Source organism: Equus przewalskii, chromosome 4 (genome assembly GCF_037783145.1).
Source record: "Equus przewalskii isolate Varuska chromosome 4, EquPr2, whole genome shotgun sequence".
Classification (NCBI taxonomy): Eukaryota; Metazoa; Chordata; class Mammalia; order Perissodactyla; family Equidae; genus Equus; species Equus przewalskii.
The window spans coordinates 16,113,658-16,132,774 of NC_091834.1; the positions used below are offsets into that span (position 1 = coordinate 16,113,658).

The window sequence follows — 19,117 nt, forward strand, 5'->3', positions numbered from 1 at the left end:
TTTAGACAAAATGGACAAATTCCTGGTAAAATTCAAAAGAGCAAAAAGCCCCAGGCAGATGGAAATCTGAGCAGTCATCTGTCTGTTGGGAGTTTGGCTCTTATTAAACTCCTTCCCGCAGAGGGAACGCCCGGCCTGCAGGGCTCTGACCGTGGGGCCCGTCACTGACAGTGGAACGGTGCTGCCTCGATATGTCCTCCTGCAGAGAAGAGAAAGGAGGGAACTCTTGGCAGCAGCTTCGCTGAGGCCCAGGGCACCCAGCCTGACAAGGACGTCCCCTCGGGTGGCCAAGCCTGGCCCCTGCCCCCGCCCCTGGCCGGCCCAGGTCTGCTGCTCCTCTTCTGGGTGGAGAAACCCTGTGGGAAAGGAGCAGACAGCAGCTCCTCTGTGGGAAGGAGTGGAGGAAAGCCGCCAGTTCTTAGGGTGATGTGTCATTCCTAGACAGGCATCTGTGAAGTGATGCCCTCAAGTCGGGGCCTCGGGGGCCCTGGGCTGTCCCTTCAGCATGTGAGGGTCGATGGCAGGGCTGCCAAGCAGGCCCGTGGAGAGCATGCAGGGAGGGGGAGGTGACTTGCAGGCCAGCTGCCCCCAGAGGGGCCGATACTAGGCAGAGGCCACTTCTCAGAACATGGCATTCCTGGGGTGTCAGGCAGGAAAGGTGATCCGAGACCTGCTCTGTGCTTTGCAGATTTGGCAATGTTTTTACTGCTCTCTGCTGCTTGTCTGCTTCAGGGAGTGAGGGGCTAAGCCCAGCCCCAGGGAGGGCACTCCCACCCAGTCCATCTCAGGCCGAGGCCTCAACTCCACGCTGTGGGAATGCCCCATCTTTCCTGTCCCCCAGTTCGTCTTTAACGGCCACATCCCGTGGCAGCTGGGAGGCAGGTTGGGATTGGAGGAACTGACCAGCCATGGCATCCAAGAACACCACTTCAGAAATGCTCTTCTCTGGGGACCTCCTAGTCAAGAGTGGGTTTCATGGCATGTGAAGAAAAATCCTAATCATGATGGCTTGAACAAAAGATAAAGTAAATCCAGAGAGCAGGTCATGGCTAGCGTGGTGGCTTCACAAGCACCTTGACCAAACCCTGTCTATTTCACCATTCTGGCTTGCCTAGTGTTTTGCCTCATGGTGTAAGATAAATGCTGGGGCTCCAGTTATTGTGTCCACATTCCAGCCAGCAGAAGGAGGCAAGGCAGGCAGAAGCATGCCTCCCTCCCATGGGAATCCTCCCGAGCATTCCCAAACAATCCTTCTGTGTATAGCTCACTGGCCAGAACTCAGGAACATGGCCATACCTGGCTGCTAGAGGATGGAGAGAAAGGCAGTGTATTGGCTGAGACTACTGCCTTTACAGATCAAGAAAACAGGGTCTGTGACCAAGGGAGCATGAGTGTGGGGGAGACTTCTACACACTTGTGTTTGAGACCCTGTCCTCCGTTGGGGCATGGAAGTGTCCTGACGTGGATCAAGGCCCTGCGGCCCCCTCACCGACAGGTATGATTCAACCCCTAATCGGCTTTCATAGATGAGACCTACCAAGTTTGTTAGGAACAGGCAAGTAGTAACTCAGTGCTTCTCAAACTCGGGCCTGCATCATGGGGCACGGAGGGCCGGCCACTTCCGAGCGCTGGCCCCTCTGACTCAGCAGCCCGGGGGGCCTGCTGTGTGCATGCCCCGCTGGTTCCCTGGGTCTGGATCTGGCCCTGGAGGACTCAGGCTCAGAATGGCCCAGAGAGAGGAGGGGATGGGAACATCCTGGTGGCCTGAGCCCCCAGAGTGCGGGGGAGAGAAGCCAGACTGCGGCCCCCAGGCACTACCCGGCCTGCCTAGCGCCCTGCCCCCCTCCCTACCTCGACCAGGGGGCGTCCACCTCTCCAGCCGATGGAGCCGAGTGTGCGGCCCTTCTCCCAGGACCTGCTCTGCAGTCTGGCTGTCTTCCTGCCAGGAGCCTGATGTTCCCGGCTTGTCAGCCTTGCCCGGGACTCTGCGCTGGACGGGGCTCTGGAGGCTGGAGAGCTGCTCCTGAGCCATCCTCGGCCTTTTGTGCTCGTGATGACTCCATGGCAGTCGTGGGGGAGCCTTCCTGCTGTTGCCCCTGAGGACGGTGAGGGCCGGTGCCAGGACTCACTCCGGCCAGGTGGCCTTCCTGCTGTTTCCAAGCATGAATGGTCGAGACCCTCACAGGAGCTCCACAGGGTGGCCACTATTGTTCCATTTCACACACCAGGAAATCGGAGCACAGAGAGGTTAAGCAGCTCACTCAAGGTTGTGCAGCCCCTGATTCTTGGGTCCCTGCACTTAACCTGCTATCCTTCCCTCTGTCAGGGCCAGAAAGACGCTCAGAGAACCAAATTCCACGTCAAAATGAATGACAAGTTTTCTTTCTTTTCTTTTTTTTTTTAAAGATTGGCACCTGAGCTAACATCTGTTGCCAACTTTCTTTTCCCTTCTTCTCTCCAACGCCCCCCAGTCCATAGTTGTATATTTTAGTTGTAGGTCCTTCTGGTTGTGGCAACAAGTTTTCTTAACCTTGATTTTCATTCATTTTTCAAAGAAATATATGTTTGTCGTGAGAAAGTAGAGAACATCATAAAAGAGGGAAAAAAATCTGTAGTCCCACCGCCAAGAAGTGGCCATGGATAACATTCTGTCCCGTTGCGGGAGCTGCAGTTTAATAATCAGAAAGTGTCCCTAGGGAGGGAGGTGAGTGCGGCACATGCTGCAGAACAGAGACAGGGCACTTGGCATCCGGGCGTCCCCAAGGACTTTATGAGCCTGTGCATCTCCCTGCCCCACTGTCCAGCCACCTGGGTGCCAGGGTGACGTCGGTTCCCAGAACTCGGTGCTGCCCAGTGTTTGCCTCTGCAGACCCTGAGCTGGCAGACAGACGGCTGCTCCCCACAAAATAAGAAGGCCCTGCGATGCGGTGATGATGGCGCTTGTGTCCTTTGCCTCAGGCTGGACCCTCCCAGCAGGAGAGCCACTCTCAGTCTCACAGACACGAAGTCAAGGGCGGTTTTTGTTTTAACTTTTACAAACGTGTGAGGTCCCAGAGGGAGAAAGAACTCTCAGGAGCCCAGGACACTAGCACATTAACTCGAGGCAGGTTCACAGCTCCCGCCCTGCTCCCTGCGTGTGTTTTCAGGCCCCGAGGAGGGAGGCAGGAGTGCCTGGGGCGCTGGAAGGATGCACGTTCATAGGCTGGCGTTCCCTTGGGAGAAAGTCTGGAGGGATGTGCTGCAAAATATGAATGGTTTATTTCCAAGCCGAGATTGCGGGTGACTTAGGTTTCATTCATTTACTTATTTAATATCTTTACTGCTTTCTGGAGGTGGAACTGACATAGTGCCCGCTGCACACAGGTATGCTGTGCAGTCCTGCAGCCTGTGCAGAGGTTGTGGTCCCCGCACCCTGCTTCATCTTCCATAACTATGGTACGATAGCCAAACTAGGAAGTGGACTCTGGTGCGTGGTCTGAGTGCAGTTCTGTCATTTCGTCACATGGGAGATTTGGGTGACCACCAGCGCGTCCGGAGTCAGAACATTTCCGCCACCACCAAAGTCTCTCCCCTTCATGATCACAGTGCCTCCCTCCCCACAACCGTCCTAGGCCCTTGGCTCGCACTGGTCTGTTCTCCATCCCCATAACTGTGTCACTTGAGAATGTGGTATAAGTGGAATCATTCGGAGGTGACCTTAGGACCCTGACCTTTTCCTCACTGAGCACTGTGCCCTTGAGATCCGCCCAGGTTCCGGCTGAGTCGATAGCCCCTTCCCTTTCGTGGCCAGCTGGTGTTCCGTGGTGAGGGCGGACACCATTTGTTGAACCACTCACCTGCTAAAGGGCATTTTGGTTGTTTCCAGTTTTGACTATTACAAAGAAAGCTGCTGTAAACATTCATGTCCAGATTTCTGTGTGGACATAAATGCTCATTTTCTTGGATAGATGCCTATGTGTGCCATTAATTGGGTCATGTTTCTTTTAAGAAACTGCCAAACTGTTTTTCAGACGGGCTGCCCCCTTTCACATCCCTCAGCAATGTACCAGTGATCCGGTATCTCTGCCTCCTCGCCAGCACTTGGTGCTGTCACTATTGTTTTTGTATTAGAGTTTAGCTGTTTTAATAAGTGTGTGGTGATATCTTGGGATTTTATTTTGCATTTTCCCAATGGCTGATGATGTGGAAGATCTTTTCAAGTGTTTATTTTCCAGCCATATTTTCTCTTCCTCTTTGGTGAAATGTCTCTTGTGTCTTTTGTCTGCTTTCTAATCGGATTACTTGATTTCTTTCTCATATCAAATTCTAGATATGATTCTTTTGTCAGATATATGGTTTGCAAATATTTTCTCCCAGTTCCTAGTGTGTCTTCCATCCTCTTAGCAGGGTCTTTCACAGAGCAGCTGTTTTTAATTTTGAAGACATCCAATTTATTGAGATTTTTTCCTTTTATGAATTGTAGTTTTGGTGTCATGTCTCGGAGCTTTTTACATAGCCCAAGTCCCAAAGATTTTTACATGTGTTCTTCTAAGAGTTTTATACTTTCATGTTTGGTAGTTAAATCTATGACCTATTTTGAGTTAATTTTTCTATAAACTGTGAGGTTTAGATCAAGGCTCACTTTTTTGCCTGTAGATACCCATTTGCTGCAGCACCGTTTGTTGAAAAGCTCTCCTTCTTGCATTGAATGGCTTTTGCACTTACGTCAAAAATCCTGTGGCCCTATCTGTGTGAGGCTATTTCTGGGCTCTTGATTCTCTTCCAGGGATGCGTGTGTCTGTCCCTCTGCCAATGCCACATTGTCTTGATTGATGTAGTTATGTAATAAATCTTAAAGTTGGGTAGAGTGATGCCTCTTACCTTATTCTTTTTAAGAAAAATGAGCTATTCTAGTCCCCTTGCCTTTCCATTTAATATTTAAAATAAGCTTGTCTATCTACAAGAAAAATCCTGCTAAGACTTGACAGGAATTACATTAAACCTGTGTATCTCAACGTGGGAGGGGCGACATCTTTACTGTGTCTGTTCTTCTAATGCAGGACCGTGCTGTCTCTCCACTGACTGAGGTCTTCGATTTCTTTCGTTAGCATTGTATAGTTTTCAGCAGACAAGTTCTGTACATGTGTTGTTAGATTTACACCTAGTATTTCATTTTCCCAGTGATTGTAAATGGTATTATATTTTAATTTCACGCTTCACGTGCTTGTTGCTAGCGTAAAGAAATACCATTGTTTTTCTTTTCTTGTTTATCTTGCATCCGTGACCTTGTGGGATTCACTTATTTGTTCTAGAAGGTTTTTTGGTGTTTTTTGTTGTTCTTGGTGTGTTTCTTGGGATTTTCTACGTAGACCGTTATGTTCATCTGTCAATAGGGACAGTTTTCTTTCTTTCTTTCTTTCCAATCCGTTTCCCTTCTGTGTCCTTTTCTTGCCATATTGCATTGGCTGGGGTTTCTAGCCCTGTGTGAGAGGGAGGGTGAGAGCAGACCTCCTGGCGTTACTGCAGATGGCAGGGGAAAGCATTCAGTCTCTGCCGTCGAGTGTGATGTTAGCTGTAGGTGTTCTGCAGGTGTTTTTATCAATTGGGGAAGTTCCCCTCCAGTCTTAGTTTTCTGATAATTTTATCACAGATGGGTATTAGAATTTTCACAAATGATTTTTCTCTATCAATTGATATGATCATGAGATTTTTCTTCTTTAACCTGTTAAAATGGTGGATTGTGTTGATGTTCAAATACTTAAACAGGCTTTACCTCTGGAGATGGTCACGGTGTGTAATTCTGCTTATGTATTGCTGAATTCTAATTGCTAATATTTTGTTGAGGATATTTGCATTGATATTCATGAGGGGTATGGCCTATAGTTTTTCTTTTTTTGTAGTGTCTTTGTAAGGTTTTGGTATCAGGACTATATTGACTTTATAAAGTGAATTGGGACGTTTTTCCTCCTCTTTTGTTTTCTGGAAGAGATTGTGTAGAATTGGTGTTAATTCTTTAAACGTTTGGTAGAATTCTCAAGTGAAATTATCTGGGCATGGAGATTATACTTTCAGGAATTTTTACATATTTATTTATTTTAGCCCCCCCCCAAAATGTAACTATTTTAATTTCTTAATCATTTGTAATCATAATCTAAATGCAGCTTTTAACAATATATCAGAAGAATTTCCCTTGTTGCCAAATGTTTTTTAATTGAAGTATAATTGATGTGTAATATTATATTATTTTTAAGTGTATAACATAATGATTTGATATTTGTATACATTGCAAAATGATCACCACAATAAGTCTAGTTAACATCTGTTACCATACATAGTTACAAAAAAATTTTTTTTCTTGTGATGGGGACTTTTAAGATCTACTCTTGTAGCAACTTTCAAATATGCAATACAGTATTGTTAACTATAGTCACTGTGCAGTTCGTTACATCCCCAGGACTTATTTGTTTTGTAACTGTAAGTTTGTCCCTTTTGACTCCCTTCACTCGTTTTACCCAAACCCCACCCCTGCCTCTGGTAAGCTTCAATCTGTTCTCTGTATCTATAAGCTTGGTTATTTTGTGTTTTTGTTTTTTAAATTCTACATATAAGTGAGACCATACAGTATTTGTTTTTCTCCCTCTGACTTATTTCACTTAGCATAATGCCTTTGAGGTCCATTCATGTGGTCACAAATGGCAATATTTCATTCTATTTTATGGCTGAATAATATTCCACTGTATATATATATGTCCCACATTCTCCTTATCTGTTCTTCCATCAATGGACATTTAAGTTGTTTCCATAGCTTGGCCTATTGTAAATAATTCTGTAATGAACATGGGAGTGTGTATGTCTTTGGAGTTATTATTTTCATTTTCTTCAAATAAATACTCAGAAGTGGGATTGCTGGATCATATGGTATTTCTATTTTTAATTTTTTGAGAAGCCTCCATACTGTTTTCCATAGTGGCTGCACCAATTTACATCTCAGCAACAGTGCACAAGGGTTCCCTTCTCTCCACATCCTTGCCATCACTTGTTATTTCTTGTCTTTTTGATAATAACCATCCTAACAGGTGTGAGGTGATAGCTCATTGTGGTTTTGATTTGCATTTCCCTGATGGTTAGTGATGTTGAGCATCTTTTAGTGCACCTATTGGCCATCCGGATGTCTTTTTTGGAGAAGTGTCTATTCAGCCTCTCTGCCCATTTTTTAATCAGGCTGTTTGTTTTTTGCTATTGAGTTGTATGAGTTCTTTATATATTTTGTTTATTAGCCTCTTATCAGATATATGACTTGCAAATATTTTCTCCCATTCTGTAGATTGCCTTTTCGTTCTGTTGATTGTTTCCTTTGCTCTGCAGAAGCTTTTTAGTTTGGTGTGGTCTCACTTGTTGATTGCTTTTGTTGCCTTTGTTTTTGGTGTCAAATCCAAAAAATCGTTGCCAAGACTGATGCCAAGGAGCTTACCATGTATGTTTTCTTCTGGGAGTTTTATAGTTTCAGGTCTTTCATTCCAGTCTTTAATCCATTTTGAGTTGATTTTTATGTATGGTGTAAGATGGCGGTCCAGTTTCATTCTTTTGCATGTGACTGTCCAGTTTTCCCAACACCATTTATTGAAGACACTGTCCTTTCCCCATTGTATATTCTTGGCTCTTTTGTCGTAAATTAGTTGACCGTGTATGTGTGGTTTATTTCTGGGCTTTCCATTCTGTTCCATTGATCTGTGTCTGTTTTTATGCCAATGCCATACTGTTTTGATAGCTATAGCTTTGTAATATAGTTTGACATCAAGGAGCATCATACCTCCAGGTTTGTTCTTTCTCAAGACTGCTTTGGCTATTCGGGGTCTTTTGTGTTTCCATACCAATTTTAGGATTGCATGCTCTATTTCTGTGAAAAGTGTCATTGGAATTTTGATAGGGATTGCATTGAATCTGTAGGTTGCTTTGGGTAGTATGGACATTTTAACAATATTAATTCTTCCAATCCATGAGCATAGAATGTCTTTCCATTTTTTGTGTCATCTTCAATTTCTTTTATTAATGTCTTGTAGTTTTCAGTGTATATAGGTCTTTCACCTCCTTGATTAAGTTTATTCCTATTTATTTTATTCTTTTTGATCCAATTGTAAATGAGATTTTTAAAAAATTTTATCTTTTTGATAGTTTGTTATTAGTGTGTAGAAATGCAACAGATCTTTGCATATTTATTTTGTGTCTTGCTATTTTATTGAATTTGTTTGTTAGTTCTAACAGTTTTTTGGTGAAGTCTTTAGGGTTTTCTCTATATAATATCATGTCATCTGCAAATAAAGACAGTTTTACTTCTTCCTTTCCCATTTGGATGACTTTTATTTCTTTTTCTCACTTTATTGTTCTAAGTAAGACTTCAACACTGTTGAGTAGGAGGGGTGAGAGTGGGCATCTTTGTCTTGTTCCTGATCTTAGAGGAAAAGCTTTCAGCTTTTCACCATTGATTATGATGTTAGCTGTGGGCTTGTCATATATGGCCTTCATTGTGGTGAGATATGTTCCCTCTGTATCCACTTTGTTGAGAATTTTTATCATAAATTGATGCTGAATTTTGTCAACTGCTTTTTCTGCATCTGTTGAGAAGATCATATGATTTTTGTCCTTAATTATGTTAATGTGGTGTATCACATTCATTAATTTGCAGATGTTGAACCGTTCTTACGTTGCTGGAATTCATCTCGCTTGATCATAGTATATGGTCCCTTTAATGTATTGTTGATTGCCGGTAGAGTGGGTGTTAATTCTCTAAACATCTTGTAGAATTCTCAAGTGAAACCATCTGGGAATGGAGATTATACTTTCAGGAATTTTTAAATTATGAACTCAATTTCTTTAGGAATTATAGGCTTATTCAAATTATCTTTCATGTTGGGTGAAGTGGAGTATTTTATGTGTGTGGAGGAATAGTTCATTGATCCAAGTCGTCAAACTTACGTGTGTGGAGTGGTTCACAGTGTTTCCTTGTTGATGACTGGGTGGTCTGTAGTAAAATTTCGTTCCTGAATTCGTTAGTGTCTTTTCTCCCTTTTTCTTTGTCATGCTTCCTGGAGATTTGTTGATTTTGTTGATGTTTTCAAAGAAACAGCTTTTTGTTGCATTGCTTTGTGCTCGGCACTGTCCCCGACTGTGTAGTGTGGGGTCCTGGACCCTCCACACAGTGCTGCCACATAAGTGCCATGCAACCCCCATTTACAGACAGGGGAACCCGGATGCAAGTGATAAGATAACTCTCCTGGGATCTCACCGCCAGCACGTGCTAGAGCCCTGACTGCATTTCAGACCCCAAACCCGGCCCCAGGCTCTGCAGTGGGTGGGGATAGCAGGCCTCCAGCAGGCCGGAGGGAGCATAAGAGTTCTTTTATTCAGTAAGTGGAGAATTTGACGATACCTTTCTTTCCGTGATGCTGCAGCGGAGGGCTTTGAGAACAGCCTCGGAAAAACTCAGAAACCGCTCGTCTTTCTCTGCGAACGTTGTGTACACCACCCCGGGCACGCGCGTCAATAGGTACATCAGCCGCCTCCTAGAAGCCCGCCAGCCAGAACTGGAGATGGCAGACCTGAACTTCTTCACCCTGAAGTACAAGCAAGCTGAGCGAGAGCGAAAGGTAGGTGACCAGGCTCAGGAGTGGCCAGCAGCGTGGGGGGCCTCCTTGGACGCGGCCGCACACGCACAGCCCTTCTTCTGCTCTCCGTGGGTACAGCGACGTCCTTCTCAATGCCGCAATGGTTCTTGGTGTCCCTGGGCCCTTGGGAAGACTCTGCTTGTCTCCTGGCAGCCGCGGCCGTTGCCAGGTGGGTTTCTGTGTCTCCTAGTACCACCAGCTCCAGGACGAGTACTTCACCAGCGCCGTCGTGCTCGCCCTCGCCCTGGCCGCCTTATTCAGCCTCGTCTACCTTCTGATCATCCCGCAGTAAGTGTTGTCCCCGTGCCCGTCAGTCAGAGGACAATGTCACTGGGGGTTCTCTTGTGAATGTTCAGGTTCGGCTCCTGCGCTTACTCTCCCAAGCTGGACCCTTGGGGACAACGTGGCCACACACCAGTTCTCCGTTAACTCGAGTGACCAGCTTAGCAGCCCTGGCAAGCAGTGTGGGCCTGCTCACTCTCAGTTTTTAACTTTTAATTTATGCAAATCTAAGACAACCTGTATTTTCAGTGTCTCTGTCCACACAACATGCACCCATGACTTTTTGGCAGCCTCTGAGAGATAAAATGTGCATTGGTTTCTAGGTGCCTGTCATTTTCAGAAATGTTAAATGAGAAAAAGTGGCCTCTGGAAAAGAAGAAAAATATAGTGATTTTAATAACAGTTAATCATGATAAGTCAAAGAGATCTTGGCAATTTTTGTTTGTTGGAAAGGAAGACCCCAGAAAATCTCCCCTTTTCTTCTGGATGTACCACTTTCTTAGTAAAACCTCCTGAGTGCAGTAATTCTCCAGTGGCTTTCCAGAAAACACCTGGAAGCGCCCCCTCCCCCGACACTTTGAACACACGGGGATCACCAGGACGGCCCTAACTGGGGCTCAAGCTTTTTCTAGAAAAGCTGTCTCCAGATGAAGCTCAGTAGGAGGACAGCACCCAGCTGCCAGGTCCGTGCAGCCCCAGTCCTTCCTGCTGGAGGGAGACCTCTCAGGAACTCTCAGGGCTGGAGAGATCCTGGGGGTGCGGGTAGAAGTTGGGGAGCCCTAGGGCCCTCCCTTAGAAGAGGAGCAGCGTGGGCATATCCCTAGAGACAACTGCTTCTTCCTGGTGACCGGGGGACCTGGTGGGTGGAGCGAGGGGGGTGGATTCCTAGGCACCTCTTGGCCTTCTCCTTGCCCAGCCCGCAGTGACCACGTCTTCTGTCCCCAGGAACTTGGCTGTCCTGCTCCTGCTGGTGTTCTCCATCTGCTTCCTGGTGGCCTGTGTCCTGTACCTGCACATCACCCGGGTCCAGGTACTTGTGTGTGTGTGTGTGTGTCCCGTTCCTGCACATCACCCGGGTCCAGGTACTTGTGTGTGTGTGTGTGTCCTGTACCTGCACATCACCCAGGTCCAGGTACTTGTGTGTGTGTGTCCCGTTCCTGCACGTCACCCGGGTCCAGGTACTTGTGTGTGTGTGTGTCCCGTTCCTGCACATCACCTGGACAGGAATGTGTGTGGCCTCCACCTGGCTCTTGGCAGGACAGGTGGGGTAGTGGAGGCAGTTCATGCCCTTGCCCTCCTGGCTGGTGGAAAGAGTTGCCTGTGTAGCAGGGGCTCATAAACCCTTGTCGTGTGCTGAGTGCTATTTGGAGTTCTGAGGGTGTACCCCGGGGACAGAGCAGCCAGTGATCGGTAGCAGTTGAGCACTTGAGCACGAGGTGCGATGCTGACTCTGCAGTGGAGAGTCCTGTGGGGACAGGAGAACGATGGCTTGTGCATCCTCATGTAGACTGGGGCGTCCACACTGTTGAGGGTTCTTCGCTGGCTTGCTGGTGTTGACTCTTGGAGCTGGGGGTTGAGGACGCAGCTCTGTGCTGTCCGTGACTCCTGGGTGAGAACTGTTTGTCCTAGTCCTGCAGTCCTCTGTCCCTTCCTGAGCCTGCATTTCCGAATGTCCCATCTCCCCACTGTACCCCCAGTTGTCACATCTGGTAGACCCAATGTTATTTTTGCATAATTGTTGGAAATAGCAACTTCTTGAAAAGATTAAATCTAGTTTTATTTGTTTAACTTCTTCATTTTTCATAGGTAACTTTCTTTCTTTTTTTTTTTTTTGCTGAGGAAGATTGGCCCTGAGATAACATCTGTTGCCAGTCTTCCTCATTTTCCTTGAGGAAGATTGTCACTGAGCTAACATTTGTGCTAGTCTTCCTGTATTTTGTATGTGGGTCGCTGCCACAGCATGGCTGATGCCAAGTGGTGTAGGTCCACATCCTGGAACTGAACCTGGGCCGCTGAAGTGGAGTGCACCCAACTTAACCACTAGACCATGGGATTGGCTCCTTCTTTTTTTTTTCAAATTAAAAAAATGCTATTTATTCAAACCATACTCCCAGGACTTTGACTTTCATAGATGGAGAGATGTTTGTTTTGGTACACTTTGAAATTTCCCACTTAAAATAAGATTGCTTTATTCACTTAATTTCAAGTGAAAGCATGACAAATGGATACTAATTTCTAAAGCTTGCTGCATTGTCCCCGGTGCTGGGAGCCCATGTGGCCAGTGGTGGACACGGTTCCCTTGGCAGAGGCAGCCCAGCTCCACCAGCCCCTTTCTTTCTGAACGTCTGCTCTCCCGCTTGCCCTCCCCGTGGCCCTGAGTCTTTTTGCTAAGTGTGTGATTTTGAAACGTCAGGCCTTCCTGGGATCTGCAGTGGGTGGGCTGGCGCCCATGGGCAGGAAGCAGAGCGGGTGGAGCACGCACGGTTCTGATGAGAGGAGACTTCAGTTCCCCGGTCCGTGGGGCTGTTTAGAGTCTGACCCACACGCTCTCACACTTGTCCGCAGGCCCTGTGCTCAGCTCGGCTCTGAGTTCACCATGGGGGCTTGTGTAGAAGACTGCAGGGCAGGGCCGGCTGCGGAGGAGTCAGGGGCTGGTTGGGGGGCAAGCAGAGGCCCAGCGCGTGCCAAGGAAGGGTGACACGGCCGCACATGCAGGTGGGCTTGGCTCCGTCACAGCAGCGCATCCCCGAGAAAGCCTGGGAGTCAGCTGGACCGAGTGCTGTGCTCTGACGTAGAAGGTGGCCATAGCCTGGGGGCCTGGGTGGGTGTGGCAGCAGTGTGTCCATCTGGGACCTTAGCCCACCTGATTGGCTCCCCCATTGCTAGGGGCTGCCAGCTCTGGGGCCTTAGTATCTCACTCTGTGACGTGGGGATGGCAGTAGAAGCTGATATTCGTGAAGCACTGGGAGCAGGGCCTCGCACACGCTAGGCTCAATTGAAGCCTTTGTTCTTAAAACAGGAGGAGAGGCTGGAGAAGCCAAGGGGCTGGTCAGCAGGGCTGATGCCATCAATTCTAAGGCCAGCGGGCCAGGACCAGGGAGGGAGGAGCTCTGCAGGGTTGAGAGAATGCTTGAGGGTCTGTGGTGAGGGCTAGAGAGGGGCAGAGCTGGACCAGCTGGCCATGAGGACCCATCTGAGGCAGGGCCGCTAGCTGAGGCCATATCTGCAGCAGTGCTGGCCCTGGTGGGTGCAGTGGGTCCAGGGCTGCCATGGGCTGGACCAGGAGAAGGAGCACTGAGGAGGGATGGAGAGAGGCCTGCACTGGACCGGACACGGGGCATCTGCAGGTTCGAGGTGCCCTTCACTCTCCGGGGCTCCACGCCTCCCAGGGCTTGCTGGTTCCAGGTTGTGAGTGTGACATGGCCTGGAAGACAGCCGGTGTGTGCCTTGGACAGGCCCCCTCATTCTTCCCACCGTGGCCTGGTGCCGATGGTCGCATTTCAGCCTCGTTTTTCCATTCTTCTCCCTGGAGCTGGAATCCACTGTCTCAGTCGCGCCTTCGCGGTCCTCTGAGTGAAGGCAGAGGGGACCGCTCAGGAGGAAGGGGGCCTGACCTTGGGCTTCCTCCCGTCCTTACTGCTGTCCAGCGGGGCCTGCCTGGGGAGACGAAGTGTCCCCGTGCCCCGTCCTGCCCAGACCTGGAGTGCCTGTGGGTGGGGACGGGGGAGCAGGCTTGCCTGCCTCAGTGGGACTTCAAATTGCAGCTCATGGGGCTGTGAAGTCATGTTCTGTGGGGTGTGAACAGAAGGAACAGAATAGACTTGAATAACATCCTCCTGCATCAGGTGTCATCAGGGTTCAGCCGTGTGTCTGGGGGCTGGAATGTAAACATGTTCTTAATTTGCCTCCTGAGCAAAGGTTCTGAAGGCCCCGCCTCCTCGCAGGAGCACATCCGCTGTGGAGCGGAAGCCCCTCACAGGGCGCTGAGAATAGAGCCAGGAGCAGGGCTCAGGGGAGGCTGCGGGTGTGTGGTTGTCGCATTTGCCTAAATGGTTTAAACCCCGCAGCCATGTGGCTCAGGCACAGTGTGGTCATCGGGCAGAGCGTTGCCCACATTAGGACTGACCGTCCATGGTGCTGGGTGGCCACCCCTCCTCCCGCTATCTTTCTGTGCGTACCGAGGTTTGCTCCGTGTGTTGTCCTGGCTCACTCCTTGGCTTCTCTTCTCTGCAGAGCACAGGTTTCTTGCTCCACATTTGCACAGCATTCCCGATTCCGCTTTGTGGCCTCGCCACAGTGTTGGGGGCCTTCATGAGATTCAGCTCATGCTGCGAACAGCCCTTCTTGCCATGGCTTCCAGGATGCTCACACTCACCATTGCTGCAGGGTCGCTTTCTGAAACAGTGTCCCTGTTGTTTGTAGCTGTGTGGACAGCGTGCTTTGAGGATGTTCCAACAACCAACAACCCACTGGGCCACGTTTGGCTAATTGTGGGTCACGTTCTGGGGGAATTTTCCATTGTTCACATCAGATCAGCTTTTCTCTGTATTATGACATTATTTTTCATGCTGTATTTTTTCTGTGGATAAATATACGTATGTATATTTTGCTTATGAAAAAGAACTGAAAGAACCCAAATTAACAATAAAAAAAAAGTAGGCCATCAGTCTTTAGAATAACGGATAACCCTCCTTAAAATTCATGTTTCTGCTCCTCTAAGAGCTCACAGCAAGGTCCTCTCCACACTGGTCCATGTGATTGTCACTGTTCAGCTGTGAGGTGTATTCCATCCAACACATTTGTAGGACCAGGTATTTAGCATCGAGTGAGGAGGATCTTAATACCCCATGGCCAGTGGTCACAGCTCCCTCACCAGGTGTGATCCAGGTGCTGCGCCGCCCCTTTCTTGAAGAATGTTATTTTGCAAGTAACAAAATAGCTTGCTCAATCTTAAATGATACAGGGAATTTATTGGCTCACATATTCAGAAAAACCAGAGGGAAGGAGATGGGGAGAGGGAGAGAGAGGGAGGAAGGCCCAGGGCTGGTTTGATCCAATGACTCCATTCTGCCACCTGTGACCCCTTTCTCTCTGGGTTCTCTCCCTGCCCATATGGGCCGGCCCCTGCCCAAGGCTGGCCTCCCTTGGAGGGGCCCAAAGACATCAGCAGCCCAGCCGTACATCCACCTGCCACATCCACGACTGCCTATCATGTCCACCCACCACGTCCACCCACCATGTCCACGTCCACCCACCACTTCCACGTCCATGTCCATCCACCACGTCTGTGTCCACCCACCATGTCCACATCCACCCACCACGTCCGTGGCCACCCACCACGTCTGCGTCCACCCACCACGTCCACGTCCTCCCACCACGTCCATGACCACCTACCACGTTCACGTCCACCCACCACATTTATGTGCACCCCACGTCCAGAGAGGGGAGGATGCCTCTCTGGCCTCTCCCTCAAAGGGACCCAAATGCTTCCTTCTCAGGGGCCCCAGCAAACCTGGCCTGTCAGCCAGAGTCCCTCAGGGAAGTGGCACGTCGCTACGAAGGTATCCACGCGTTCCTCCTGTGTAGAAAGGCGGTTTCAGTCTCTGGTGGAGTGTGAAATGCCCCGGGCAGGGGAGGAGAGAACATGGGAGCCCACCAGGACACACTTTCTCTCTTCTCCTCAGGATTCCTCACAACTTCCCCACTGCCCAATTCCAGGCTGCCCCTACATTCGGGTGTTTATTACGGCAGCCCCCTACTCCTAGGCTCCGACACCTGTCTTCGCTTTCTGTTGCTTCCTGACAGTGACCTAGGCTCAGTAGGTCAGCAGTCAGGCATGGCCGGCTGTCTCCCTGCTCCAGCATCATGAGGCCGGTGGGCTTTGTGGGGGCTTTGGGAAGGAGCCCCCACAGGCCATCAGCAGAATCCTGTTCTGGGTGGTTGCAGGACTGTCACCCTGGCTCCCAGAGGCTACTCTCTGGTCTGGCACGTGGCCCCCTCCATCTCCAGCCTAGCCCCGCATGTCGAATCTTGCTTCCCCTTTGCCACCAGCCAGGAAACAACTCGAGCTTTTCCAGGCCCAGTGTGATTGGATCAGGTCCGCCCAGTAGGCCTTTCTGGGTCTCTCACAGTCAGCTGATTGGTGAGCTGAATCACGTCTGCAAAACCCCTTGGTCACGGAATGCAGCATCATCTTGGGAGAGGTGTCTCATCGTGGTCCCTGGCCTAGGCATTAGGGGAAGAAATCGTGGGGACCATTTCATGCCCATCACAAGTATACTAACTACATGTTAGTTTATCATTTTTTAGATTTCCCTATACATGTCTAACCAAAGGTAAAAGAGTTTTTGGTGTTTTGAGAAAAATTTTAAGGGTCATGGGACAATGATCATTTTTCCTGTAGGTTGTTAAGGTCGTTTTGCATGCCTTCAGCCTGCGTGGTCACTGCCACAGTCCTGCAGTACCATGTAAAGCCAGGCCTGCCTGTGTTGGACACTGATTCGGATACTTTTGCATCCTGGAGGACATTAGCCCAGCCCCGCAAGACCTGCCACTTAGCTGGCACCATCACTGAGTCTTCAGAAGGCCACTTCCCTGTTCTGTGAAGCCAGCTGCTTCAGACTGTGGGCCATGGTAGGACCAGTGAATCGTATCAGCGTGTGCCCATTGCTGCACTCACTTGCTGAGAAATGGCGGAGGATTAAGACGTTCTGTGCGTCTGTGGTGGGAGTTTCACAGAAGCACCTGGGTGGAAAAGGCAGACCTGTTATCCATGGTTTTTCCTCCAGTGAAAAGAGCGCTGCCCTTTCTATGATGGATGTGTTCTGATGTGATCACCCTGCCACCAGGCCACAAGAGTGAGGTTGGGGACATGACGTGGCCATTTGGGGGAGGCCTCATGGCTTTGTGCTGTGTCAGGTTGCCCAGGATGAATGCCATCTCCCAGAATTCCCTTCTCTTGTTTCCTGTTAGGAGACGGGTGCCGTATGGGGGGCTCAGTCTCTGCCGATGGCAGATTGGGCACTCAGCAGTGGCCGTAGCCAGGTCAGCCTTGCTGAGTGATGTCCCTGTTGCTGAGTCCATGCATCACCTCTGTCCCTACCACTATGGCCACTTCATTCTTGAGCCCATTGGGGGCTCACAGGGCTGGCTAGGGAAAGAAGCTGACTGGTATCCACAGAACAGGTCATCCTACCCACTTGATTATTAAAATCTCTGCTGAGGTCCCCCTTTGGTGGACATTCACGTGGGGCATAAATATCTCCATATTTTTGCCTATGTAAAGAGGTCAGTCTGCATCCCTCCCACAGATTCCTTGTCACCAGTGTGCCAATCGTGTTCCTTCCAAAGTCCCTGAACATCGAGCCAACCCGTCAGCTGCAGCCATGGATCCTTATATAGTCGCATGTCTGCCATTTCCCCTTCCAGGCACAATGCACAGCCGGGTGCACTGGGAGGAGTCCCAGAGAGGGGCAGCAGTGCTGCAGCTACCCACTTCTGGTGGGGGCTGTGTGTCATAGAGCACCATCCACAAACCTGGCTCAAGTCTTCTCTTCCTCTGTCAGCTGATTGGAGGGAACTCCCCATAAGGCCACAGTGCAGGCTGGGAGAGAGCAGGCCGTGTAGCAGGAGTGGGGACCATGGGCATTCAGGCCACTTCTTCATGTAACTTACTTGTGCCTTCAGGGCCCGCTCAGGCCTGATCATGTATGTACCCCTTCCTTTTGATGAAGGAGCATGCTGTGCATGCCCAACTTTGTGGCTTGGTGGGTCAGATATCACCAGCTCATGATGGTCAGCTCAGGCCTCCTGCCAACCTGGTGGCCTGTGGTCAAGTGTTTGGTCTCTACTAAGGCCCAGTAGCAGGCCAAGAGCTGTTTCTCAGCAGGAGAGTAGTTGTCTCCAGAGATTGACGGCACTTGTTCCAAACTCTGTTCTGGGGTCTGAGCTGTGGTTCACATATCAGGGCAGCCAGCAGCTCCAGCGGCTCCCACCCGCCCTCGAACTCACGCAGTGGTGGGAGCCGGTGAAACAGCTGTGCAAGGCTGTGGTCTCCGCATCTGCTGACAGAGCTCGCAGTGCTTGGGGCAGGCGGTGGGGAGGGGAGACGGGTGTCGAGAGGGGTGAGCAGGAACAAGCTGGATCCTGTGATCTGAGCTGGCTGGAACCCACGTCTCCCTTCTCACATCGTGGGGTTCCTGCAGGCGCAGCTGGAGCTGGAGTCTTGGAGCTGAGCACACAGCTAGCTGGGGTCAGGAGACGAGGGCCCAGGAGAGGGGTGACTAAGTCCTGCAAAGCCATAGCCTCCTTTATTCTCATAGGCCCACATCATGTACCCCACCTTGCTCTCGTAGCCAGGCAAGGCAATGTTCTGACGTGTGTGTTAAACGGGACCCTGTGAGGCTGGGTGGGGTCAGCAGGTCCTGGAGTTTCTGAAAGATCTGATACCTGAACAAAAGTCTGAGTGCTGTTGGCAGGATGGGGGGGGGGAATCAGTTCTTGGGGGCAGCCAAGCGCCCACTCCATGGGGGGAAAGCAGTGCTTTCTGGCTGCTTGGTGATGTAACCTGAGGCAATGTGATGCTAAAGAAAACCATAGGTTACTCTAAGACCCAGATGCTGGCAGTCTGTTGGCACTCTTATTTCAGAGAGTGTAGCGTAGCGCTGGCACTCAGCGGGCAGGAAACAAATCCGTAAGTGTTGAATGAATGAGTCTGTGGCTCAATAAATAACCATCTATAAATAACTGATTGTGTGAGCCGTTACAGTTTGCCTTGTTTGGTCTTGAATCAATAGAGCTCAAAGGGAGCACTGGGCCCATAGAATGCACATGATGGTTTGTACAGCCCGGATGCGAAATTGCCATGGGAACTGGCCATCATTTGGTCATTTGGACCCACACAAGTGGGAATGCAGGTTCAGCCTGGTAGGCCTCAAGCGTTCGGTGCCACTGAGCCTTGCATGGGTACCCTACCCGGGTCCTGGCAGGCCCTTCCCCTGGCATTGCAGACCTGGCTCCAGGTAACCTCCTCTGCAGCCGCCATGCTCCCCAGGCAGGCTCACCTGGCCTTGGCCAGTGGCCCTCCACTCACCGCCTCCTGAGAGACTTTTGTTCTGTTTTCGTCTTCCCGTAGCACCAGGGGCCAGGCCCTACTCACGGCACTCCCTGCCGGGCACCTGAAGCTCATGGCCAGG

At 49.8% G+C, this 19,117-nt stretch overlaps 1 protein-coding gene across 2 annotated transcripts in view; it reads left to right on the plus strand.

Annotated features, from left to right (window-relative positions):
* Positions 1 to 19,117, plus strand: part of ADCY1 (adenylate cyclase 1) — a 150,700-nt gene that overhangs the window by 88,028 nt on the left and 43,555 nt on the right. For both annotated transcript variants that reach the window (XR_011538989.1, XM_008519308.2), the window contains exons 9-11: positions 9,429 to 9,623; positions 9,832 to 9,929; positions 10,869 to 10,953. Coding sequence is in view for 1 of the 2 variants with exons in the window: in XM_008519308.2 (XP_008517530.2) it covers positions 9,429 to 9,623; positions 9,832 to 9,929; positions 10,869 to 10,953 (378 nt within the window). In the remaining variant the exon portion in view is untranslated. The remainder of the gene's footprint in view (positions 1 to 9,428; positions 9,624 to 9,831; positions 9,930 to 10,868; positions 10,954 to 19,117) is intronic.